Below are 27,410 nucleotides of genomic sequence, written 5' to 3' on the forward strand. Positions count from 1 at the left end.
CTCACTAGCATCTTCTCAGAGAAGCATTTCTTGAGCCCTCAGACTAGGTCAGGCTCAGTTCTTATATAATTTCACAGTACAATGTATCTCTCCAGATTATAACTTAATTATTAATGTTATTGTATAATATTCACTCTATCACCAGACATTGTTTCCTGCTCCACTGATTCCTGCTGAATGTTCAGCATACAGTAGGTAGTTAATATAATTCATTCACTCATTGAATAAACATTTTAAGAATCCCTCCCAATTTTACAAGGTATATGTTCCCAGAATATTGATGTATCTCTAATTGCCATCCTAATATTTAATCAGACATTAAATCCATTTGTAAAAAATAGAACTCTAGAATATCCCTTTGACTTCCCAGGAATTTTCTGGAGAGGGCAATCCATGTGGCACTTCTGAACCACTGTCTGCCGACCAGTGAGGCAGAGAACCAGGTCATTGCCCTTTGTGATAATTAGAAGGGGCTCCCTGCCAAGCCTCAGCAGATGTATGAGAGCAGGGTGCAGACCAGCGGCACTAACTGGGGGATGTGCTGACTCCAGCAGGAATGGGGCCGGTCTCATCAGCCGCTGTATGGTTGAATTCTGGCATCAAGTCCAAGATATGGCTCGGCATGGTGCTGCTTGCTCTCGTGGCCAGCTCTTGAGATGAAGAAGCAGAGATACCAGAGGTGGCAAGACAAGCTTACCTGGTGACTGAGTGCATTTTACTGAAGGGAAGACTGGCCATCAGCCCCATTTACTCCCCACATGCCCAAGAAAGGAGCCAAATAACTGGCTGGCACCCAGCCTCCACTCTCTGTGGCTGAATGAGCCTGCTTTACCAGGAATAGGTTTGCTTGTATTATAGGATGGAAGGCCATTTTCCATCCAGGTTCCAAGAAACTGCTGCAAGGACCATGATTGGCTGACGACCTCCAGCTGCTACACTTTGGGAGCTGCTGCAGCGTCCATGCCTAAGCCACACTCTCCAGGGGCTTCTCTTAGCCAACAGTTGATTCATTTTATTTATTTATTTCAATTGAAGTATAATTGATTTACAATGTTGTGTTAGTTTCAGATATACAGAAAAGTGATTCAGTTATACATACATACATATATATATTTTTTCAGATTCTTTTTCCTTATAGGTTATTTCAAAATATTGAGTATATTTCCCTGTGCTATACAGTAGGTCCTTGTTGTTTATCCATTGTATATATAATAGTTTGCATCTGTTAATCCCAAACTCCTATATTTATTCCTCCCCCACTTCCCCTTTGGTAACCATAAGTTTTTTTTGTGTCTGTTGGCCTATTTCTGTTTTGCATGTAAGTTCATGTGTATCATTTTTTAAATGTGGTTTATTTATACAATGGAATATTACTCAGCCGTCAAAAAGAATGAAATAATGCCATTTGCAGCAACATGGATGGACCTAGAGATGATCATACTGAGTAAGGCAGACAAAGAAAAATATCGTAGGATATCGCTTATATGTGGAATCTAAAAAAAAAAATGATACAAATGAACTTATATGCAAAACAGAAATAGAGTGATTCATTTTAAACCAGCCCTCAGCCACACATTCTGGATTTCCCTCAACAGAGTTTTGTTTCCCCTTAGCTTTGCACAGTACTGTTGTCACCTTCAGGCTCAGGTTGTGGTAGAATTTGAAGTAGGGGATAATTTCCGGGGGTCACTGGTCTAGAGGGTACAATTCCTGTTGGCTTCAAAATGGGCACCATCAGTGCTTGTTCTATACTTTAGTGGAAAGGGGAAGAGGATGGAGAGTGGTCACTCCCAAATCCTCCTCCTGGACATTTGAATAGAGGCCCCTTGAATCACTCACCTTGGACTTCCCTTTATTAACAGCTGGTGGTGATCCTGAGCTTAACTTTAGCTCATAAATCTATAGTCACCCAAATCTCTGAAACCCTGTGCTTTCCCTAGTGTTGCTTATGGGAACCACAGCCGCTCTGTTCATCCTGCTGATTCCTAAATTTCACATAAAAAAAAAAGTGCTCATCCTGCTAATGTCAAAGTTTCCCACGAAGTACGTAGCATCCGCAGGGTATTCTCACAGCAGAAACCACACCAAATTTATATCTCTTCTATTAAAATTACATCAGAATTATTTTGATTGCAATTTAAGGAATCAAATTCCTATTAGCCAAGCAAAAAAAATAAAAAGGAATTTATTAATTTCAAAAACAAGGAAATCCAATGGATCGTTCTGGCTTTGCACGCTATTTCTTGTTAATGAAGCATGAAACCTCCAACAACCTTGGCTTTCCTGGTCCTCACAGGCGGTGATCTAAGAAAGAGGAGCTTATTTTGTATTAGGTCCAGTAAAATACCATGGAGACCTTGAGCCGTAAACCAGCTTGAGCCCTAAGCCCATTTCTGAAGCAATCACTATGGCTAGGTAGTAGAGCTGTTCTACACAGAAAATATTTGCAAAATATACAGTGGACCAATGATATAAATTATTTACAACCAGAGTAGTTTTTAAAACTCCTATAAATTAATAAGAAAAAGAAAAATGACCTTAGAGGAAAATAGACAAAAGCCACAGAAGAGGAAAATGAATAAGAAACACCTGAAAAATTCTCATTACCAATAGTAAGAGTGGAATACATGTAAATTAAAACAACGACATACCCTTTTTATTCTACTTAAATGTAAAAATTCAAAGGTAAGTGTCGACGAGAGTATGGGGAAATGGATTCTCTCATACATTGTTGGGGCATGGTTAAATATACCATCATACCTCCACGATTTAGAAATCTGTGTAGCCAATAGAAATAATGAGGTAGTGCTGTACATTAACATGGAAAAGTCTCCAAGACACATTGCTGCAGTGGGAAAAGGCAATTCGCGTAAGAGAACACTTTGGAAGAATCTGCTGCAATTGACAGTCCATGGCTGCTGACCCTGTGGACTCATGAAGCCAAAGAATGAGGGAGACACCAACACAAGCGGAAAAAAATCTTAAAACCATGTGGTAAGTGCAATGACAGAGAAGCCCAGAGGAGGTAAACCTAATGCAACTTTGGGAAGATGTGGGAGTTTTGGTCCAGGATGGCTCCCAGGAGGAGATGATGATCAAGCTGAGATAGGTATTAACTGGGTGGAGAGGAGGGGAAAGCATTCCAAGACGGGAGAACAGTAGGAACAATTCATGGAGGCAGGAAGGCTGTATACAGGGAACCAGGTTGCTAAATACTAAACTAGAGGCATGGATTGTAGCAGATGGGGCTAAACGGGTAGGCAGAGTCCAGCGAGCCTTCCTACGTCATATTAGGTTTGAATATTTTTTTCTATGATGAAGAGCCACTGAAGACTTTTGAGTAGGGCAGGCGATCTGAAAAGAGATTAGAGGACAGTAGGACACAAGGCAGAGAGAACAGACAGGAGGTTACCACTGTCATTCCAAGAAGATGAATGTCTGAAAGGGAGGTTGGGATAGGGTGAGACTAGCTGGAATCAAAGGAGGGGAGGAAATCAAGCAATATCGAGTTGGTGCAATCTGTAGGAATTGTTAACGGGATGGATGTGGGAGGGGGAAGTGAGAAATGGGGAGGAGTCATGATTAGATATGCCCAGGGCTCTGGGGTGAGTGCGGGAGGGATGGTGAGCTGACTCAGAAGACCAGGAAAACTATACCTCGGGGAATCCAGTGATGGTTGCGAAAGGCATCTGGTATTGTCCTTCTACCACTGTCTTAAAAGGGATTCTAAAGGGATTTTCTTTCCCTTGTTCCTCCAGCCCTACACTTGCATTACTGGCCTAAGTGGATACTCACCAGCTGGCCGTGTCCATCATTACAGCCAAGTCCGAGAATTCCTGATTATACTTAGAGTCAGTGGAGCTGCTGACACAAACAGTCATTAGCAGACGACCCTTTTGGAACAAACTATGCTTTAAAATGTAAACTGGGGGGGGGGGCATTTTCCTTGTGTTGTCCAGAAACAACTTTCTGCTGCCTGAGCCTGGATTAATCATGAGAGAGCTTGTCAACATTCCACTGGTACATATTCTTACTTTGGTTGCCTTCAGCGGGACTGAGAAACTTCCAAAAGGTTGGTTTGAGCAATCTTGTCTTCTCTTGCCTTATCATAGTTCTGAGGTGCATGCGTGTGTTCCGATCATGACTGATTCATATTATGGCATGCTTGGGTTTTACTTGGTGAAGTAGGGGTGCAGTATATGGAGAGGGAGAAAACTGTATAAATAAGCAATTGATTGATGGTCTCCATTCTACTGCTATCCCTCCTCTGCTTAGGTTCTGCAATAAAAAGTTCAGCCATTCAGTGAATGTGGAGCCCTCACTTATAGGGGAAACATTAGCAGGTAGACTGCAAGTTATCGAGGTTGCTTTGTTTATGTGTATGTCAAACTTCAGGGTGGTCTAAATGGATGATGAAAACCTTTTCACATCAGGTTTGCCGGGAATATAATCAACCGCACTCCCAGACATCCAGAGTGTTTGCTTCTGGACAAAAATCATTTCCATTTTCAGTTTCAGCTTTGCAAAACTCTTAATCAATATTTTAGTTCCTCCCACATTGGAATTAGAGAAAGACGCACACAAGTGCCTATAAGATAAAAGCCTGAAGAACAATGGGTTCTCAATAACTTAGAGGCTGGAGCCATGATTTGGTTTGGCAAGAGACTGTGAAAGGTTTTTTTCAGAGCCTTTGGAATGTACCGGAAATAACACCACCTCAGGGGAAAGGAAAGCAACTTAAGAAACTGACAAACACCTGTTGCAGTAGCAAGAATGTCCACAGTTTCTGGCCAGCGTATTATGAAACTGAGACTAGGGTATTTCAAATCAGGAAGAAAGATAGGAAAATAGGTGACTTGTGAAGTGACTGGGGGCTTCATTGAAATCTTTTTACAAAGACACGAGAAAGCAGATTGAATGATACTACAGAGTTTTCAAATTAAATGTATTACAGTAGAGTAAAAAAGGTTCTGTGATTTATGACCCACTCAAATGCATTATTTTCCCTTCATATTACTTTACCAAAGAACTGAACAGGTTTGTATTGTATAGATAAGTGAAGGTACTAAAATATATTGTATGTAGATGGGAAACATAGCTTAGATTTTGTGGTTCATTAGAATTTCTGGAACCACAAGGTCAAAATTCACATGCTAACAAGATACAGCTTTCTTCACAAACGGTCGGATTTCATAGACTTATGTTGTTTTGTTGCTTTCTTTTTCTATTTTACATGAGTAGAACAGTATCTTCAAATGTATTTAAATGTCTAATTGTCAACTAATACTTTAAGGTAGCTCCAGATAAAAGAGAATCTAGATCTTTCCAAATAGCTAATAATAGCCAGAAAGACTTAACATTGGCTTCAGATTATTTTAATACTTCCTGATCATACAACGGATGTCCGGAAAGGCAGCACCTGGACGTCTGGACTTATGGATTGTTATAAATTTATTTGTGCTATTCTAAACCATGAAGTTACATTAAAATGACATGGTTAAATACTAAAATTTACTGAAATCCAGTCTTACAAGGAGCAGGACAATTGATTTTCTGGTCCAAATTAGAATCTCGTGCACAAAGAAAAACCAAACCCAACCTCCTAATTTATATTCTAGAAAGAGAATATTTGTAGCTTCCAAACTTTACAGATGAAGCATACTGTTTATTTTGAAAACTTCAAAACTGGTGGCATAAATGTCACAAAGCCAAGACCCTGACTTCTAAATAAAATAGCCAGATTGTTACCCCAACCTTGTTTATTTGTTCATAATTTATTTACTGCTTTAATTAGACTGTAAAATCAAAACAATATTTTTGCCTACCTACTCAAAGAGAGTATTTGAGTATTATTAAAAAATGTAAATTAATATGGGTTTAACATCAGCCTTAGCCAAAACACCAGGCCTGGAAGAGCAAACATTCATTAACTACACTTACCAGTTCTGAGAATGAACATTATCGTGAAAACACAATCCTTCAAATTTTAAATGTTGAAGTACATGGGATATATTGATACAAAAAAACACATTAATATGTGATTATTTTAATACTATTGAAAGTAATGAAATTGTTCTACACAAAATATCTCTAGTTGTTTTCTCTATTCTTGGCAGAAGGCAATAATGGGAAGAGGCTTTTTAGATGGTATACCTTTTTCCTAAGTCCTTTAGCATGAATGAATCAAGGCGTCTGCAGCATAATATATCACAAAATAAACCGACACAATTAAAATACTGCAAGAGTATTCCATGGGTTCTTTTCCAACCATCGGCATAGGATTTCCTCCATAAAATTAATAACCAACTTTGTAGAATTAATAGTGTATCGTTATAGTTTTAATTTAATTGATATTCCCAATATTCAAAGACAAAGGGAAAAGTCACTATCTTTCTGAATCATTTCAACTAGTAATACTTTCAATCATGAGCTCAGTATCAAACCGTAAGGAGGAAAATTTTATAAACTGTCATGTATGAAAATAGTCAACATTTCACTGAACATTCGCCTTAACCACATTCTTCAATAATATTTAACGCTTTATCAGGGAGTATGAAGTGTATAGTGGGATTTTCTGTAGGAGTATAGTAGTTCATGTAAGCAGCCCTGAATTTGTTAACATGCTATGCACAAAGAACTCCCGTCCAAATTCCAGTTTTAAAATTACCCCATAACTACCATACCTAGAAGCTCTTGAGTCTCAAGTGATTTAACCTGAGGTATATTTTAGTAACTTCTTCTTCTAAATCATATGTCTACAGGGATAGAATTCACAAATTCGACATATGACTAAGTCAGATCAGGAACAGCTGTCACTGAAATCCAGGATACCAAGTCCTGGATGAATGTTTTATACTAACGTATATTGAAAGAGTGACTCATTCCACGTTTGCGGAAACACAGTTGCTTTAAATATTATTGACCTTAAAGAACAGAAAAAGAGACGAAATGGCAAGATTTCTACCATATTTCGAAAGGTGAAGTAGGCAACTTCTCAGTGAAATAGGACGTGAGATTATTGGGGGAAAGTGACAAGTAAGGGATGCCTAGAGGACCTCAAGGAAATGGTCCCATTCAGGAAGATGAGAGAAGTGTATCCGATAACATAGAAGGACCATATGTCCATGCTGAGGACCCACTGGGACTGGAGACTGCATGCCCATCTGGTCCTGATCTGCACTGTTGTTTCACTTTATCCAACAATACTTTATGAACATATGAGCAGTGAAGACAGCTGGTTGGATTAGTTCAAGATTGGTACTTTCCAGGGTCAGTGCAGCTAAAGGACTAGAGAGTAAGGGAGCTGAGATTATCTGGCAACATACCATGTCGTCTAGGTCAAATAATGAAGAAAGTGAAACAAGGATATTGCAGGTCTGGAAGAGAATGTTACAATCGAGTTCCTTTTCTAGTCCCCAATGCCTTTCTGTGTGTCTTTAGGGAAAGATGTAGTCACTGTAAGCCTCAGTTTTCTCCTAAAATGAAGGACCTAGCAGTGCTCAACTTACAATGTTATGTACTATGCTAAGGATTGTCAATGATTGGTGGCGTGATCACTTCTGGGGAACAAGCACATTTTAGATGAGTCCCTATGAAATCATCTCTTAATCCCAAAGGAATGCCCCCCAGGAGAGGTCATTTCAGAAATTCTAACAGGCTGACCCAGAATTCCTACCTGCCTGTCCCCAGTGTCATTCCTGAAGGCAAGGACCAACAGTGTGTTCTGTGACAAAGAGTTAATGATACAGTATTAATAAGTGAGATAACAATAATTATTGAGATGATCAATGACCCTTACAAGTTCCAAAGACATCATAATAAAAAATAACTTATGTTTGATTACATCACCAGCAGAATAAATGTGTCAGTTTCTAAGATATGCCAAATGATGAGCAATACTGAACATCCTCTTTCTTTGGGGGATTTGAAAAATTTCCGACACCAAAGTGTTTTGTCATACCGAAAAAACAATACTGTATTCATGATGTTAGAAAAGCATGAATATGTTCCAAGTCTGAGCCCTAATTATACCAGAACAGAAAGGAGCAAATACACCTGACTTCTTTGTTTATTCAGTCATTTGGTTATGTCAGTCAGCAGCTGGTCAATCAGAAGTTGGTATGTCAATGGCCATGTGCTAGAGCCCATAAAAGGGTAATATCATATCCTTCTCAGCAGCTAGTATCCAAGTCAAGTTACTCTTTGGGTACAGAAAAGCATTGTGTTTATTTTCATGTATTTGTTGTTCATGTGGTCCTTGGATTGAGGGAAGAAATAGTGTCCTAGTTTAAACAGGCCCTGGCTGAGATGAAAGCTGGATAGTAGAATGAAAGCAAACAGGAGACGGTCTGCTGAGTCAACAAATGTCATTAAATACAACTATGTGATTGTGCCAGTAAAAATCTGAAAGCAGATTTGTTTGGGTAATTTTGGAATATGGGCAAAGTGGACTTAACTGACTATACTCTGCCTATAGGTATTGATATTGATATTGGTGTCAATCATGTTTTTCCCCTTTCTGTAACTAGTACCACACTGAAGACATGGTATAGCTTAGAGTTAAAAGATAGGTACTTGAAATCAAACTTAACTTTGAAGTTCAGTTCTATCACTTCCTGCTTTTGTTTTGTTTAGACAAGTTGTTGAACAATTCGTCGCCCTCATTCCTCATCTGCCAATGGGAATAATAGAAGTATCTGCCTTTACGTTTGTTGTGATACATAAATGAGATCATGAATGAAAAGTATAATGCATGGCTGATAGCAGGTTTTTAATCAGTTTTAGATGCTAAAATTATTAAAAACAGAATCAAATCTCACATGAAACTGTCATGCCACTGAACATTAAGGGAAGCTGTTCTTAGTAAGAGCTCATGTATTTCTCCATGTCTAAGTTTATCAAGACATTCTAAGATTTACTTCTTTGATCTTAACTGATCTCAACAGAGTTTGTGTTGCCTCGTTGGAAAGATAATATGTCTGTTAACTCTGTCACTTCTGCATCTGCATGTTGAATGAGAAGAAACTAATGAATAAAGTTTGGAGCTTTGGGTAAAAATAATTCATGGCCATTAAGAATGATATTGAAAACACAAAATATACAAAAGTTTAAAAGAGAAAATCACCTACACTTCCAGGACTGTAAAGATATTGATATATTTTCTTCCATTTTTTTCTACATATCCTAAAAAAAGATATCATAATAAGATTGTTTATGCAATTCTGCTCCCTGCCACTAAGCCTGAGCATATTTTATATCATATCTTCAAAGTACCATTTGCAGTGACTGTGTAAATAGTATCCTGTTTCGATAACAGTTGCTAATATATGTTGAACATTTGCCTCTCTGAGGAAAAAAAGGCCCTGATATGTTACATTTGTTGACTGCTGTATAAATGCTCCAGTCACAGCCAATTTCCAGGTACCAACAAACACTGAGTTGGGAGGAGATGTATAGTAGCACACCTACAATTTCTACAGACATTAGATGTAAATAACCACAAGAACATAGATAATAGTAAAATATAGAAAAATAATTAGAAAGTGATAAATGTTGAGTATTATTACTCTGTTTTTAACACAATTTATCTAATCAAATTTATATAATTTAGTTTCTAATAATGGCTCTATTCCATTATCTTGTTAAATTCCTGAGAAATTAACACGTGACTCTTGCAAGCCAGTACAAGCCAGCTCCAGCAGACCACAGCTAGAAGACAAAGCTGTGTGCCTAACTCTTCTTCCACTTTCACACAATTAGTACAATTTAGTACAATTAATCTATTTTTGTGCAGTGAAATTCATCTAATGCCTTTCCATTTGGGGATTATTTCCTTGGGATAGACTCCTAGAAGTATTATTGGTAATTTGCAGGTAATACAGCAACCAGGAGAACAACTGAATAGTTCAGGTTTCTGTCTCTAAATTATAGGAATCAAATAACACAGAGTGTTCCATACGGACCAAGGACAATGTTAAATGCATTATGTATATTCACTTACTTAATCCTCATGACAAGCCTATGCGGTGGTTTTATTATCTCCGTCTACAGCTGAAGATGCCAAGGCAACCAGTTAAGTGAGTGGGAAGTAAGTGACGGACAGGGATTTGAATTCAAGTCCTGTGCTAGAACCTCTTACCGTCTAGTTCCTCAACAGGCTTTCTTTTTAAACAATGAAAGCATTCAATACTATCAGTTAACCATCATTACTTGCATCCCATGACCTTACTATAATATTTTTTGTTTTTTAATCTCTCAATATCTATGTGATTATGCAATTGATTGCTTATTTCATTCATTAGTTGTTTAGAAAAATCTGCTTTCTTTCTTAAGAGACTGACTTTCTCAAACTGTGTTATCCATTACAAATTTGCTTCCACTGCATTGGAAAATTAACATTTCTGTGGCCTTCTGATTTATGTCCTATAATTTTTATTACAAAGATAATATAATTTTATATATTTTATATTAATTTTATATAAAATATTTTATATAAATTTTATATTAATTTTAATATTTTATATTTTTATATAAAACATAACTTTATAATATAAAATTATAATTTTAATATTTTATATAAAATATTTTATATTAATTTTAATATTTTATATTAATTTTATATATTTTAAAATATTATATAGTATTTTCCTGTAATACTTTGCTGTAAGGTGTGGCAAAACAAAATACAAAATTACACACAATGCTCACAACTAGGAGGTAAATGATTATAACATTTTGCTACTCATTCATTTTTCCACTCTCGTGTGTGTGTGTGTGTGTGTGTGTGTGTGTGTGTGTGTGTGTAATCTTACTTAAAAATTTAGTAGCCTATTACTTCATTGTAATATCTTCTGGTAATATTAATTTTAGTTTGGGCTTTGTTTGAGTCTATATTTTTAAATAATTAAGCTTCATGGTTGTTGTATCTTCCCGATGGATTGCTCCTTTTATCATTAAGTAGTATTTCTCTTCATTCTTTAAAGGCTTACTTATCACCTCATATTCCATTTTTTCTTATATTAGTACTACTTTATTGCTTTATCACTTTGTTTTGTTTACTTCGTATATATTTTCCATTCTCTTTATATTCAATGTTTCTGTTTTAATTTATTTAGGCATGTCTTTTGTGTTTTTTAATCCTGTATGATAGTGTCTGCCTTTCCATAGATCAGTTTATACCATGGGTGTTTACTGTGATTTCTGATATATTTGGCCATGTTTCTTCCACATTAATTTGTGTCTTCTGTTAACTATACCTTTTCTTGGCTTATTTATCCTTTTCTGCTTCTTCATCATTTTTTTTTAATTGATACAGTTCTAGTCTCTTTTTTCTTCTGCTACTCTGGAAGTTTGGGGTTTTAATCTATTATTTTAGTGGTAAGCATTAATGAAATTTTAACAATATGTCTCTAACCATATATTTTCTCCCCGTGTTTAGAGTTATTCAGTGTTTCTGTCATCTTCCTGCTTACGGTAAAGAACTTAGAATGTTTTAACAATCTGCTGAACTTCTTCCCTAAACTTTCTTCTTATAATTGTTTGTCTAGAATTCTAGTTCCACTCTTTTTTTAAACACAAAAATTACTGAGTTTAAAAAATATATATTCCACACTGTCGAAAATTGCAATTATTTTTTACCACCATCTATGCTAACTACAGTTTCTCATCACTGGCCCCTTTCTTTGGGGTACAAGTTATTTCTTATGGAGTTTATATACTTTCAGTAACTGTTTCAGAGAAGGTCTCAGTGGTAAATACTCTCAGCATTTGTCTGTGTATTTACTTTGTCTTCATTTAAAAAAAAAAATGATTATCTAAGCTGGCTATAGAATTCCAGACTAACAGTTATTTTTTTCTCAGCCTTTTAAAAATACTGGTCCATTGCCTTTTGGTATCAACTGTTGCCAAGTAATATCAGGTTAGCCTAATTGGCATTCTTCTTAAGGTGACTGATCTTTTCTTTCTAGTAAGGTTTAAGATTTTCTTGATCTTAAATTTTCTACAGTTTTAATCCAGTGTATCTAAGGATAAATTTATTTTTCTTTATCTGGTTTGATGCTTAGTGGAAACTTTCAATGTGAATATTTCTGCTTTGTTTTTCACTTTTGAAAAATGATCAGTGATTTATCCCTTTACATATTACTTCTGTGACATTTCTTCTATTTTATTTTTTTTGGAACTTCCGTTAGAAGTTTATTAGTGCCTGTCTGTTTTTATGTCTCTTAACTATTCTTTAATACTTTTAATTTCTTTATTTCTTTGTACAGCATTCTGTATATATTAATGGTCATTTTAGTGCAAAGTTGGGAAAAGGGGGGCCTTGCTGCCTAGATATAAAAGACGTCATTTCACCTAAAAATTCTGCCCTCTTCTTTCACCTACTTTCTCTCAACCTTTTAAAAAATTTATGCCTTTTATAAAGGCCTCAGTAATAGAGTTTGGTTCATTTAAACAATACATTAGTCAGTGTGCTAGCCCTCCAGATAGAGAGAGGTCTGAGACATGGTCCCTGACCCAAAGCTTAAGGTTTTTATAACTGAGTGTGGGACAAAGACATAAATCATTCTAATAGCATCTGTGTGGCAAGTGCTATGAGTGACATATATAGGATGACCCAAGGTTAAAGAAAAGGGCATTTGGTTCTATCTAGGAAGTCAGGGAGATTGGGAGGAGATGGTGCTTAAACTGGACCTTAAGAAAAGAATAACACTTACGAAAAGAGATATGGGCTAAGTGGACACTCCCAACCACCATTTCCCTTACTCTCAGCCAATGAGTTTGCCTCTGAGTTTACTGAAAAAAATAAGTTTCATTTAGACACTGTATGCATTTTTTTTAATTTTTTTTTTTTGTGGTACACGGGCCTTTCACTGTTGTGACCTCTCCCGTTGCGGAGCACAGGCTCGGGACGCGCAGGCTCAGTGGCCATGGCTCACGGGCCTAGCCGCTCTGCGGCATGTGGGATCTTCCCGGACCAGGGCATGAACCCGTGTCCCCTGCATCGGCAGGCGGACTCTCAACCACTGTGCCACCAGGGAAGCCCTGGATGCATTTTTAAATGGCCAATGTGCCAGTTTTTTCTTGTTTTATGGGGCTGTCACCCCCTACCCTGCATCTAAAATATTGCTCACACTACTTACTTGGCTTTCCTAGGCACCTTGCATTTTAACTAAAATGACCATATAATTTACTGTCCAAACTCAGGTATTTTTGGAGTATGGGGGTGCTATTAATAATTATGCCAGGATAGCAGGCATAACTGATTATTATAGCTGATCATTTTACGTATCTATCCTACCTTATCATCTATATTGTGGACTCTTACCAGGCAGAGATGTGCTTTACACATCTTTTTGCTTCTCGTCAACCCAGTGCCTGCTCCATGAAAAATCATAAATAAATCTTTGATAAATAATAACAAAGCAGTGATGATAATTATTTTAAATCAGATTATACAATGGGGTAGATTTTCAGACTCACCCAAATACAGGGGCCGGCACTCTCTCACACCATCAAACCCTTGAGGTGACCAGGACCTCACCCCTTTGTTTTGGTGGGATTCACAGATTTGTAAATTGAAGTGGGGTGCATCCCTTTACCAACACATTCTCATCCTTCTTAACTTCTCTTTCCTCCCCAATTCTTCTAAGCCAGGTGACCCTCATCTCATGGAGGTGGGAGGAGAGAGGGACCATGTTTATGGCCTCTCTTCCTTTTGTCTTTCTTTTTGTAACACACACACACACACACACACACACACACACACACACACACCCCAAGCAAAAACAAACAAACAAAACCCCCAGCTTTATTGAGATATAATTCACATACCAGTCTCTTTGGGTAAAGTATACGGTTCACAGAGCTGTGCATTCATCATCATAATCGATTTTAGAACATTCTTATTACACCTATTTGAAATCCTGCATTCCTTAGCCATAGATTACTCCCTAAGCCCTCCATCCTCTTCCCAATTCCTAGACAATCACTCATGTATTTTCTGTCTCTACAGATAATGACTATTCTGGATATTTTATATAAATGAAATTGTACAGTATGTCGTTCTTGTGACTGGCTTCTTTCACTTAGTTTATTGTTTCCAAGTTTCACCCATGTTGTAGCATGTATCAATACTTTGTTTCTTCTTATTGTCAAATAATATTTCGTTGAATGGATATACCACATTTTGTTTATCCATTAATCTGTTGGCAGACACTTGGGTTGCTCCACCTTTTGGCTACTATGAGTAATGTTGCTTTGAACGTGGATGGACAAATATCTGAGTCTCTGCTTTCAGTTCTTTTGGGCATATATCCAGAAGTGGAATTGCTGGATCATATATTAATTCTATGCTTATCTGAGGAACCACCATCCTGTTTTCCACAGTGGCTGTGCCATTTTACATTCCCACCAACAATGCACAAAGGTTCTAATTTTTCCACATCCTTGCCAGTATTTGTTTTTATATTTCTTTTTTATTATAACCATTCCAGTGTGTGTAAACTAGTATCTTACTGAGGTTTTGGTTTGCATTTCCTTAATAGCTAATGATGTTGAGCATCTTTTTACATGCTTGTTGTCCATCCGTATACATTCTTTGGAGACAGGTCGGTTCATATCCTTTGCTCATTTGTTGTTTGGGTTGTCTTTTTATTATTGAGTCTTTTTCTAATCTACTCATAATTCAGATGTGAATTCTTTATAAATCTGATGAACCTTGACCTTCAAAGCCTCTCATTTACAGGAGCCCCCTTCTAAGACCTCTGGTGGTTTCTAGCAATGTGTTCATATAAACATACGTTTTAACAAAATTTGGGAAAAATTGTTTTTAAACAGGAATTGTTAAGATTGCTTTCTCTTTTCACTTTGACTTCCCTTCAGTGACACTTCCCTTCAAGTTGATTGGTGTTAGGGAGGCAACAGACATTTTGTATTAATAATTTTATATATTTTTTCGTAAAAAGAACACCTAAATTATATAACTTTGAACTTCACAAAACCTGGATCTGCCTCTACCCATATATAATAAATCTAAGTCCGACTCTCCTGAGAGCCTTCTCTTTTGATTCTCAAATGCCTACTTTAGAATTAGCAACAAAATCCTCTGCACAAAATTTTTCCTTCCTTTTGGCAAATTTCTACTATGGGGAAATGTCATTCTCATTCAGATATGTGGTGGCTTCTGACTACTTACAGAAGAGTTAGTAAGCAGTACTGTAGAATGCTCTCATTTGATTTCTCCTCTCCTTTCAGCCCCTGTCATCACCACTCCTCTTGAAACAGTGGATGCCTTAGTTGAAGAAGTGGCTACTTTCATGTGTGCAGTGGAATCCTATCCTCAGCCTGAAATTTCCTGGACCAGAAATAAAATTCTCATTAAGTAAGTATTCTGCCTTTTTCCAGCAAGAATGCTCAAGGATGCCTTGAGATTCATCTTTGTCATAAATGTAATCACAGCTCTGGCAGTACTAAAGTTCACCTTCTAGAATACGTAAAATGCAAATTTCCTCATTTTATAAATGTAAGATCTGAACTTCAGTGAGGTTGAGAGAATTGCCCAACATAAAGTGATTTAACTGATATGGGGAAGTCAGGGTTATTTCATGGATCCCAGGTTAGGACCTAGAAGAAGTTTCACAGTAATTAGGAAACAACATGATATCCTAATTCTGGGGGTACATGTTCCAGGACACTCTGGGGAGTTAATAGGGACCAGCCTCATTTCCTGTACTTCTAATATCCCAATCAAGTGATGCATGTGGTCTAGGAATCTGACCTCTAGGTGACCATGACTTTTTCTTTTGAAAGTCAGAAAGGACTCCTGATGTATATAGTGAGGTAGCCTCTCAAACAGATAAAATTTCTACTTGGCACATAAAGGTTAGGCTATCCTTTCCCCATTACAATAGCTATCTGATCAAAAATACTCTAAAAATCTGTAACAAATGTAACCACTGGCTTTCTAGCAGGCCACATAGCTTGCCTTAGGACTAGAGCATTTAACTCCTCCACAAACTGGAACTTGAACTCCACATCCATGAACTTGGATGGGGAAAAATTACATCTTTGTTTTCACTAAGCTCCAATTGAAATTTATCATTTCCTCCTACTATATATGTTGTAACGTGGAAAACTACCCTGGGCTGCAGAAGCCTTCAAGTACTCTACCAGGCACGCTATCCCAGAAGTCCTGGAATAGGAAAGCTCACAGACCAAATTAAGATGCCTGAAATACAGTTTATTAAATAAATTTAAAATACATAGAGAAAGGAATGGAAACTACCAGAGGGTTTCTATAGGTGTGCGCTCTGTTCACGATGTTTCTGTTTGGCTGAAGGCTTCCCTAAGCCATGTGGCTGACAGGGTCTTGGTGCTCTGGCCTGTTGTGCTGAGTTCAGGACACTGGACCACCACAGACTTCCAGGCCCCATGTAATATCAATTGGTGAGAGGTCTCCCAGAGATCTCTGTCTCAATGCTAAGACCCAGCTCCACCCAACGGCCAGCAAGCTCCAGTCTGGATGCCCCATGCCAAACAACTAGCAAGACAGGAACACAAGCACGCCCATTAGCAGGGAGGCTGCCTCAAATCACACTAAGTTAACGACACCCCAAAACTCACCACTGGATGCAGCCCTGCCCAACAGAAAGACAAGATCGAGCCCCATCCACCAGAACACAGGCACCAGTCCCCTCCACCAGGAAGCCTACACAAGTCACTGAACCAACCTTACCGACTGGGGGCAGACACCAAAAGCAACGGGAGCTACGAAACTGCAGCCTGTGAAAAGGAAACCCCAAACACAGTAAGTTAAGCAAAATGAGAAGACAGAGAAATATGCAGCAGATGAAAGAGCAAGGTAGAAACCCACCAGACCAAACAAATGAATAGGAAATAGTCTGCCTGAAAAAGAATTCAGAGTAATGATAGTAAAGATGATCCAAAATCTTGGAAATAGAACGGAGAAAATACAAGAAACGTTTAACAAGGAACTAGAAGTACTAAAGAGCAAACAAACACTGATGAACAACACAATAAATGAAATAAAAAATTCTCTAGAAGGAATCAATAGCAGAATAACTGAGGCAGAAGAACGGATAAGTGACCTGGAAGATAAAATAGTGGAAATAACTACTGCAGAGCAAAATAAAGAAAAAACGAATAAAAAGAACTGAGGACAGTCTCAGAGACCTCTGGGACAACATTAAATGCTCCAACATTCAAATGATAGGGTCCCAGAAGAAGAAGAGAAAAAGAAAGGGTCTGAGAAAATATTTTAAGAGATTATAGTTGAAAACTTCCCTAACATGGGAAAGGAAATAGTCAATCAAGTCCAGGAAGCACAGAGAGTCCCATACAGGGTAAATCCAAGGAGAAACACGCCAAGACACATATTAATCAAACTATCAAAAATTAAATACAAAGAAAAAATATTAAAAGCAGCAAGGGAAAAGCAACAAATAACATAAAGGGAATATGCATAACATTAAGAGCTGACCTTTCAGCAGAAACTCTGCAAGCCAGAAGGGAGTGGCAGGACGTATTTAAAGTGATGACAGGGGAAAACCTACAACCAAGATTACTCTACCCAGCAAGGATCTCATTCAGATTCGATGGAGAAATTAAAACCTTTACAGACAAGTAAAAGCTAAGAGAATTCAGCACCAGCAAACCAGCTTTACAGCACATGCTAAAGGAACTTCTCTAGGCAGGAAACACCAGAGAAGGAAAAGGCCTAGAAAAACAAACCCAAAACAGTTAAGAAAATGGTAATAGGAACATATACATTGATAATTACCTTAAATATAAATGGATTAAATGCTCCAACCAAAAGACAAAGACTGGCTGAATGGATACAGAAACAAGACCCATTATGTGCTATCTACAAGAGACCCACTTCATACCTAGGGGCACATACAGACTGAAAGTGAGGGGATGGAAAAAGATATTCCATGCAAATGCCAATCAAAAGAAAGCTGGAGTAGCAATTCTCATATCAGACAATATAGACTTTAAAACAAAGACTTTTACAAGAGAAAAGAAGGACACTACCGAATGATCAAGGCATCAATCCAAGAAGAAGATATAACAATGGTAAATACTTATGCACCCAACATAGGAGCACCTCAATACATAAGGCTAATGCTAACAGCCATAAAAGGGGAAATCAACAGTAACACAATCATAGTAGGGGACTTTAACACCCCACATTCACCAATGGACAGATCATCCAAAATGAAAATGAATAAGGAAACACAAGCTTTAAATGACACATTAAATAAGAGGGACTTAATTGATTTTTATAGGACATTCCATCCAAAAACAACAGAAAAGACTTTCTTCTCAAGTGCTCATGGAACATTCTCCAGGATAGACCATATCTTGGGTCACAAATCAAGCCTTGGTAAATTTAAGAAAATTGAAATCGTATCAAGTATCTTTTCTGACCACAATGCTATGAGACTAGATATCATTCACAGGAAAAAAACTGTAAAAAATACAAACACATGGAGGCTAAACAATACACTACTTAATAACGAAGTGATAACTGAAGAAACCAAAGAGGAAATCAAAAAATACCTAGAAACAGATGACAATGAAAACATGACAATCCAAAACCTATGGGATGCAGCAAAAGCAGTTCTAAGAGGGAAGTTTATAGCAATACAATCCTACCTCAAGAAACTAGAAACATATCAAATAAACAACCTCACCTTACACCTAAAGCAATTAGAGAAAGAAGAACAAAAAATCCCCAAAGTTAACAGAAGGAAAGAAATCATAAAGATAAGATCAGAAATAAATGAAAAAGAAATGAAGGAAACAACAGCAAAGATCAGTAAAACTAAAAGCTGGTTCTTTGAAAAGATAAACAATATTGATAAACCACTAGCCAGATTCATCAAGAAAAAAAAGGGAGAAGACTCAAATCAACACAATTAGAAATGAAAAAGGAGAAGTAACAACTGACACTGCAGAAATACAAAGGATCATGAGAGATTACTACAAGCAACTATATGCCAATAAAATGGAAAACCTAGAAGAAATGGACAAATTCTTAGCAAAGCACAACCTTCCAATACTGAACCAGGAAGAAACAGAAAATATAAACAGACCAATCACAAGCACTGAAATTGAAACTGTGATTACAAATCTTCCAACACACAAAAGCCCAGGACCAGATGGCTTCAGAGGCGAATTCTATCAAACATTTAGAGAAGAGATAACACCTATCCTTCTCAAACTATTCCAAAATATAGCAGAGGGAGGAACACTCCCAAACTCATTCTAAGAGGCCACCCTCACCCTAATACCAAAACCAAAGATGTCACATAAAAAGAAAACTACAGGCCAATATCACTGATGAACATAGATGCAAAAAATCCTCAACAAAATACTAGCAAACAGAATCCAACAGCACATTAAAAGGATCATACACCATGATCAAGTGGGGTTTATCCCAGGAATGCAAGGATTCTTCAATATACGCAAATCAAGCAATGTGATACACCATATTAACAAACTGAAGGATAAAAACCATATGATCATCTCAATAGATGCAGAAGAAGCTTTTGACAAAACTCAACACACATTTATGATAAAAAACTCTCCAGAACGTAGGCGTAGAGGGAACTTACCTCAACCTAATAAAGGCCATATATGACAAGCCCACAGCCAACGTTGTTCTCAGTGGTGAAAAAATGGAACCATTTCCTCTAAGATCAGGAACAAGACAAGGTTGCCCACTCTCACCACTGTTATTCAACATAGTTTTGTAAGTTTTAGCCACAGCAATCAGAAGAAAAAGAAAAGGAATCCATATCGGAAAAGAAGTAGAGCTGTCACTGTTTACAGATGACATGATACTATACAGAGAGAATCCTAAAGATGCTACCAGAAAACTACTAGAGCTAATCAATGAATTTAGTAAAGTAGCAGGATACAAAATTAATGCACAGAAATCCCTTGCATTCCTATACACTAGTGATGAAAATATGAAAGAGAATAAACCTACCTAAGGAGACAAAAGACCTGTATGCAGAAAACTATAAAACACTGATGAAAGAAATTAAAGATGATACAAACAGATGGAGAGATATACCATGTTCTTGGATTGGAGGAATCAGCATTGTGAAAATGACTATGCTACCCAAAGCAATCTACAGAGCCAATGCAATCTCTGTCAAACTACCAATGGCATTTTTCACAGAACTAGAACAAAAACTTTCACAATTTGTATGGAAAAAAAAAGACCCCGAATAGCAAAAGCAATCTTGAGAAAGAAAAATGGAGCTGGAGGAATCAGGCTCCCTGACTTCAGACTATACTACAGAGCTACAGTAATCAAGACCGTATGGTACTGGCACAAAAACAGAAATATAGATCAATGGAACAGGATAGAAAGCCCAGAGATAAACCCACGCACATATGGTCACCTTATCTTTGATAAAGGAGGCAAGAATATACAGTGGAGAAAAGACAGCCTCTTCAATAAGGGGTGCTGGGAAAACTGGACAGCTACATGTAAAAGAATGAAATTAGAACACTCCCTAACACCATGCACAAAAATAAACTCAAAATGGATTGAAGACCTAAATTAAGGCCAGACACTATCAAACTCTTAGAGGAAAACATAGGAAGAACACTCTTTGACATAAATCACAGCAAGAACATTTTTACCCACCTCCTTGAGAAATGGAAATAAAAACAAAAATAAACAAATGGGACCTAATAAACTTAAAAGCTTTTGCACAGCAAAGGAAACCATAAACAAGATGAAAAGACAACCTTCAGAATGGTAGAAAATATTTGCAAACGAAGCAACTGACAAAGGATTAATCTCCAAAATATACAAGTAGCTCATGCAATTCAGTATCAATAAAACAAACAACCCTATCCAAAAATGGGCAGAAGACCTAAATAGACATTTCTCCAAAGAAGATATACAGATTTCCAACAAACACATGAAAGGATGCTCAACATCACTATTCATTAGAGAAATGCAAACCAAAACTACAGTGAGGGGCTTCCCTGGTGGCACAGTGGTTGAGAGTCCGCCTGCCGATGCAGGGGACACGGGTTCGTGCCCCAGTCCGGGAAGATCCCACATGCCGCGGAGTGGCTAGTCCCGTGAGCCATGGCCGCTGAGCCTGCGCGTCCAGAGCCTGTGCTCCGCAACGGGAGAGGCCACAACAGTGAGAGGCCCGCGTAACACAAACAAAAAAAAAAAAAAAAAAAAAAAAAGCTACAGTGTGGTATCACCTCACACTAGTCAGAATGGCCATCATCAAAAAATCTACAAACAATAAATGCTGGGGAGGGTGTGGAGAAAAGGCAACCCTCTTGCACTGTTGGTGGGAATGTAAATTGATACAGCCACTATGGAGGACAGTATGGAGGTTCCTTAAAAAACTACAAATAGAACTACCATATGACCCAGGAATCCCACTTCTGGGTATATACCCTGAGAAAACCATAATTCAAAAAGAGTCATGTACCACAATGTTCATTGCAGCACTATTTACAATAGCCAGGACATGGAAGTAACCTAGGTGTCCATCGACAGATGAATGGATAAAGAAGATGTGGCACATAATATACAATGGAATATTACTCAGTCATAAAAAGAAATGAAATTGAGTTATCTGTAGTGAGGTGGATGGACCTAGTGTCTCTCATACAGAGTGAAGTAAGTCAGAAAGAGAAAAACAAATACCATATGCTAACATATATATATGGAATCAAAAAAAAAAGAAAAGAAAAATGGTTTTTATGAACCTAAGGAAAGGACAGGAATAAAGACACAGATGTAGAGAATGGACATGAGGACATGGGGGGGGGGAAGGGTAAGCTGGGACGAAGTGAGAGAGTAGTATTGACCTATATACACCACCAAATGTTAAATAGGTAGCTAGTGGGAAGCAACTGCATCACACGGGGAGATCAGCTCGCTGCTTTGTGACCACCTAGAGGGGTGGGCTAGGGAGGGTGGGAGGGAGATCCAAGAGGGAGGGGATATGGGGATATATGTATACATATAGCTGATTCACTTTGTTATACAGCAGAAACTAACAAAACATTGGAAAGCAATTTTACTCCAATAATGATGTTAATAAAATACATAGATAGAAACAAGGGGAAAGAAATAGGGCAAGTTAATATACTTAGGAATCTTGGTTTACTTAATGTTTATATGTCCAGTCTCTCTTCCCTGTGCCTCAGATGTCCCCACTGTGGTGTTCTTACAAGAAACAGAGTTGAGGTTGAGCAAGGGCCCACAGGTGGAGGGTTCCTGAAGCCAATGATATATATTTGCCCTGTTGGAGGGATGCAGGGATAAATATACCTGGCCAGAGCTTGTCAATTAACCTGCTCAACAGCCATGGATTTTAACTGTGTTTCCTGGATACAGCTCATGGGACCATAATGGGGCCATAGTGTATATCACCAGTGGGTGGTTGTTTTCAAGGTGACAAAGTTGTCAGTCTAGAGGTGGCAGAATAATGAACTTGTCTTTCCATCTCTTCCTACCATAAATAATGCTCTTCTTTGTTCCATCATATTTTTAATTTATTCCATCTATGTTTAGTAGGTGGCAATTTTATTTACTACCTATATTCAACACAATTTATCAATTCTGCCTATATTTCATAAGTCAGTAGCTTACTTTTTATCTCTACTTACAAGTCATTTTACCAATATCTCATAAGTTATTAGCCTTACAATTTATATGCTTAACACTTTTTATGAGTTTTATCCATCTTATGTCTTTGTCTTCTATAATAAAATTGACTATTCCTAAACAATACAGGAAAACCTCATTTAATATACATCATGAATAACAGTGGTAATAAAGTACCTGTGACACTATTACAGTAGAAGTTATAAATAGTTTTATATTACAACATGATGTAATATATTACTGTTGCTTATATACTGGGATATTATTTATATTCTTCTCTACTTTGAAATTATAATAGGTGTTAGATAGCAGTCAGTATTCAAAAGTCAATATTCAAAGACTACTCTCCCCATCATCATCTTTTAACTTGTCCAAGAAGGAAGTTTGTTGCCTACATTGTCAAATAACTTTGAAAACTATTGCCCTATAATCCTCTCATGTGTTTATCTTCCAATATTGTAAGTAGATGAAGAAATGGACAACAAATGAGTTTTTTTCAAATCATGCAAAGAAAATCAACATTATAAGTCTGGTTCAGGAAACCATAAATATTCTAACTTGGCTTATAATACTATGAATAAAATTACTTTTAATAAATTTAAATCTTCCCTTTATTGTATGGCAAAAATATGTTACAAATAAATAAGAAATAAACGGAGCAACAGGTTCAGATAGTTGTTAGTCAAAGGATATGTGAAATAGGAAGAAATTACGTTTTGAAAATACAATTGAGTGCTTCTTGAGGAATAATGAATAACTTTACACAGGAGATACTTGACAAGCATTACCTCAGCCAGGTGATAAATGTCAATGTCAATAGTGAGAAATTATATTGATAGTAGTACCCTTGTTATGATGTGATGAAATGGCACTCTACCTGTGGTCTTCCTCCCCAAAGCTATAAACCCAATTTAATCATGATAAAAGCATATGACAAATTCCAATAGAGGAGCATCCTACAAAATATTTGACCAGTACTCTTCAAAACTGTCAAGTCATCAAAAGCAAGGAAAGTCATAGAAAATGTCAAAGCTAGAAGGAGCCTAAGGAAATGAGACAAATAAATTAAATGTAGTAGCCTGGAAGAGATTATGCAACAGAAAAAGACATTAGGTAAAAACAAAACAAATCTGAATAAACTATGACTTTAGTTAATAATGTATCAATGGTGATTCATTACCTGTAACAAATGTACCATACTTACCTAAGATGTGGGAAACTGGATGTAGGGGATATATGTGAATTCTCTGTACTACCTTTCCAATTTTTCTATAAATCTAAAACAGTTCTGAAAAATTTCTCTTTGACATAAATCATAGCAATATGTTTTTGAATCTGTCTCCTAAGGCAAAAGAAATAAAAGCAAAAATAAACAAAAAGGACCTAATTAAACTTGAAAGCTTTTGCACAGCAAGGGAAAACACCAACAAAACAAAAAGACAAGCTACAGAAAGGGAGAAAATATTTGCGAATGATATGACCAGTAAGGGGTTAATATCCAAAATATATAAACAGCTCATACAACTCAGTATCAAAAAAAAAACCAAACAACCCAATCAAAAAATGGGCAAAAGGCCTGAATAGACATCCTTCCAAAGAAGACATACAGATGGCCAACAGGCACACAAAAAGATGCTCCACATCACTAATTATTAGAAAAAACAACAATAAGATATCACCTCTCACCAGTCAGCTATCATAAGTCTACAAATAACAAATGTTGGAGAGGGTGTGCAGAAAATGAAACCCTTGTACACTACTGATGGGAATGTAAGTGGTGTGGCCTCTATGTAAAACAGTATGGAGGCTCCTCAGAAAGCTAAAAATAAAGTATTATATGATCCAGCAATTCCACTCTGGGGTATATATCCAGAAAAAATGACAACACTAATTTGAAAAGATATATGCACCCCAAATTCATAGCAGTAGTATTTACAATAGCCAAGACATGGAAGCAACCCATGTGTCCGTAACAGATGAATGGGTAAAGAAGATGTGGTATATATTTAGAATGGAATCTTAGCCATAAAAAAGAATGAAATTCTGCCATTTGCAGCAACATGTATGGACTTCGAGAATATTATGCTTAGTGAAATAAGTCAGATGGGGAACAACGAATACTGTATGATACCACCTACATATGAAATCTAAAAAGTAATACAAACGAATGTATATGCAAAACAGAAACAGATTCACATAGAAAACAAACTAGTGGTTACCAAAGGGGAGAGGGATGGGGGAGAGGGATGGGGGAGAGGAATGGGGGAGGGGCAAATTAGGCATATGGGATCAAGAGATACATACTATTATGTAGAAAATAGATGAGCAACAAGGATATATTGTATAGCACAGGGAATCATAGCCATTATCTTGTAATAACCTTTAATGGAGTATAATCTAAAAATACTGAATCACTGTGCTATGTACACCTGAAACTAATATAATATTGTAAATCAAGTATACTTCAATAAAAAAGAACAATTTATATTTTGAAAATTATAAATACTTGTGTCCCTCACAATCTAAAAGCAATTTATGTACTTGAATTAAGCAGCAGTGATACCACAGATTATAAATCTTGGAAGTTTATATTTCACCGAGTGGCTGGACTCTTGGTCCACAAGCACATCTGTAAGATATTCCAATATTCATATTTTCCATGAAAACTTATACAAAGCAAAAACTACATGAGAGTGAATATCATGGCTATCCTCAGTTATTTGATGTGATTTAATGAACTACCCAGTGATTATATTATCCTTAGTCACATTAGACCAAAAATTACTCCATCCCTTTTTTCCTCTTTAAGATCAGTGTGTGATGGGAGCCACCCATTGAATTAGAAAAATCAAAATTCCATTCCCTTTACAGTTTTTGTTTTCATGTCGTGTTAGTTTTTCCCATTTCTACTGTAACAAATTACCGCACATTTCATGGCTTGAAACAACACAAATTTACTATCTCCCAGTTTCGGAGTTCGGAAGTCTGAAATAGGGCTCTTTGGGCGAAAATCCAGGTGTTGGCGGGGCTGCATGCTTTCTGGAGGCTCCAGAGGAAAGTCTGATTTCTTGCCTTCCCTAGCTTCTCGGAGCTGCCTGCACTTCTTGGCCCCTTCCTGCATTTTCAAAGCCAGCAGCTGTGTCACTCCATACTCTGCCTCCACCGTCACAGCTCATCCTCTGATCCTCCTGCTTCCCTCTTCCATCTTTTAAGGACACTAATGATTACATTGGGTCCCTCTGGATAATCCAGGATACTCTATTTTAAGATCCCTGACATCTGCAAAATCCCTTTTGCCCTGTAAGGTAACATATTCACAGGTTCTGGGGATTCAGACATGGATCTTTGCTGGGGGTGGGGTGCTTTACTCTGCCTAATATACGGATTTAGCGTAAAGGATATTTGGTCATAAAACTCACTTTTAGGTTGACGCTTCCGCTCAAATTTCTTTCTTTTGTCCTAATTTCCTTCTCAACATTCACACTGCATGTCATTTAGTGAGATAATATATGTAAAACCTGTATTTCTACAGTTTGGACCTTTTTTGCTTCCTTATGTGTCCCAAGGAACTAGCACTGTACCTGGCACTTGTTAGGCACTCAACAAACATTTGATTAATGAATGAACAAATAGTTAAGTGGTAGTTACTTCTATAAATATTTAACTCTTTCTTTTTTTTTTCCATTTTTTAAAATTGAGGTATAGTTGATTTACAATGTATTAGTTTCAGGTGTACAGCAAAGAGATGCGGTTCATATATACATACACACACACACACACATACACACACATGCTCTTTTTCAGATTCTTTTCCCTTATAGGTTATTACAAGATATTGAATATATTTCCCTGTGCTATACAGCAGGTCCTTGCTGTTTATCTGTTTTATATACAGTAGTGAGTATCTGTTTATCCCTTTCTGCTAGTTGCACTTATGTGTGTGTGTGTGTGTGTGTGTGTGTGTGTGTGTGTGTGTGTGTGTGTTTTCATTATCTAGCTGCTACTTCCCAGTAAATATGGGGCAGAACTCATATCTTGGGTAATGATATATACTTTCCTAAATAAATAACTTTATGTTTGGTCTCATCAACAGACATCACCTTCTGAAGTTATTTTTGAAGGACTCAACACTGCTCTGATTATTGGAGCCTAGGAAAGATTAGAATATAATGTTAGCTTTCAATTCCCAAATACGCTTATTCTGTTATTCAGAACTCAATCGAATTTCCTCTTACCTTTAGTCTACTTCCTCCATTGGTAAGCCATCTGTGTGATCATTTAATCATAGCCAAAACATCACAGATGGGGCCCTAACCTGCCATAATCCTCTGCGACCCACAGGCTCTTTGACACCCGGTACAGCATTCGGGAGAACGGTCAGCTCTTCACCATCCTGAGCGTGGAAGACAGCGATGACGGCATTTACTGCTGCATAGCCAACAATGGCGTGGGAGGAGCTGCCGAGAGCTGTGGAGCTCTGCAAGTGAAGATGAGTGAGTAGGAAAGAGAATCATCCATTCATTTCAAAGCTGACTTGGTACATTTTGAAGCAGGCAGTAAATAGAGCCTCCCGCATACCTGTATGTTCAGGCAGCCAGACAAGTTCAAGTTCAAATCACAACCTTGAGACAGTCCCACACCTCTTATTCCTGCCATCAACCACCATCCTACAGGCAAGCCTCATTGTTCTCTACCGTCTCCCATTTTCATGCCTTTATATGTCTCTTTA

General features: G+C 37.3%; 1 protein-coding gene across 5 annotated transcripts in view; it reads left to right on the forward strand.

Annotated features, from left to right (window-relative positions):
* Positions 1-3,897: 3,897 nt before the first annotated feature.
* Positions 3,898-27,410, forward strand: part of MUSK (muscle associated receptor tyrosine kinase) — a 91,944-nt gene continuing 68,431 nt past the window's right edge. For all 5 annotated transcript variants that reach the window (XM_019946372.3, XM_019946375.3, XM_019946373.3 and 2 more), the window contains exons 1-3: positions 3,898-4,072; positions 15,253-15,379; positions 27,023-27,174. In XM_019946372.3, coding sequence (XP_019801931.1) covers positions 3,994-4,072; positions 15,253-15,379; positions 27,023-27,174 — 358 coding nt within the window. In that variant the 5' untranslated portion in view covers positions 3,898-3,993. The remainder of the gene's footprint in view (positions 4,073-15,252; positions 15,380-27,022; positions 27,175-27,410) is intronic.

Source organism: Tursiops truncatus, chromosome 6 (assembly GCF_011762595.2).
Source record: "Tursiops truncatus isolate mTurTru1 chromosome 6, mTurTru1.mat.Y, whole genome shotgun sequence".
In the NCBI taxonomy this organism is placed as follows: domain Eukaryota; kingdom Metazoa; phylum Chordata; class Mammalia; order Artiodactyla; family Delphinidae; genus Tursiops; species Tursiops truncatus.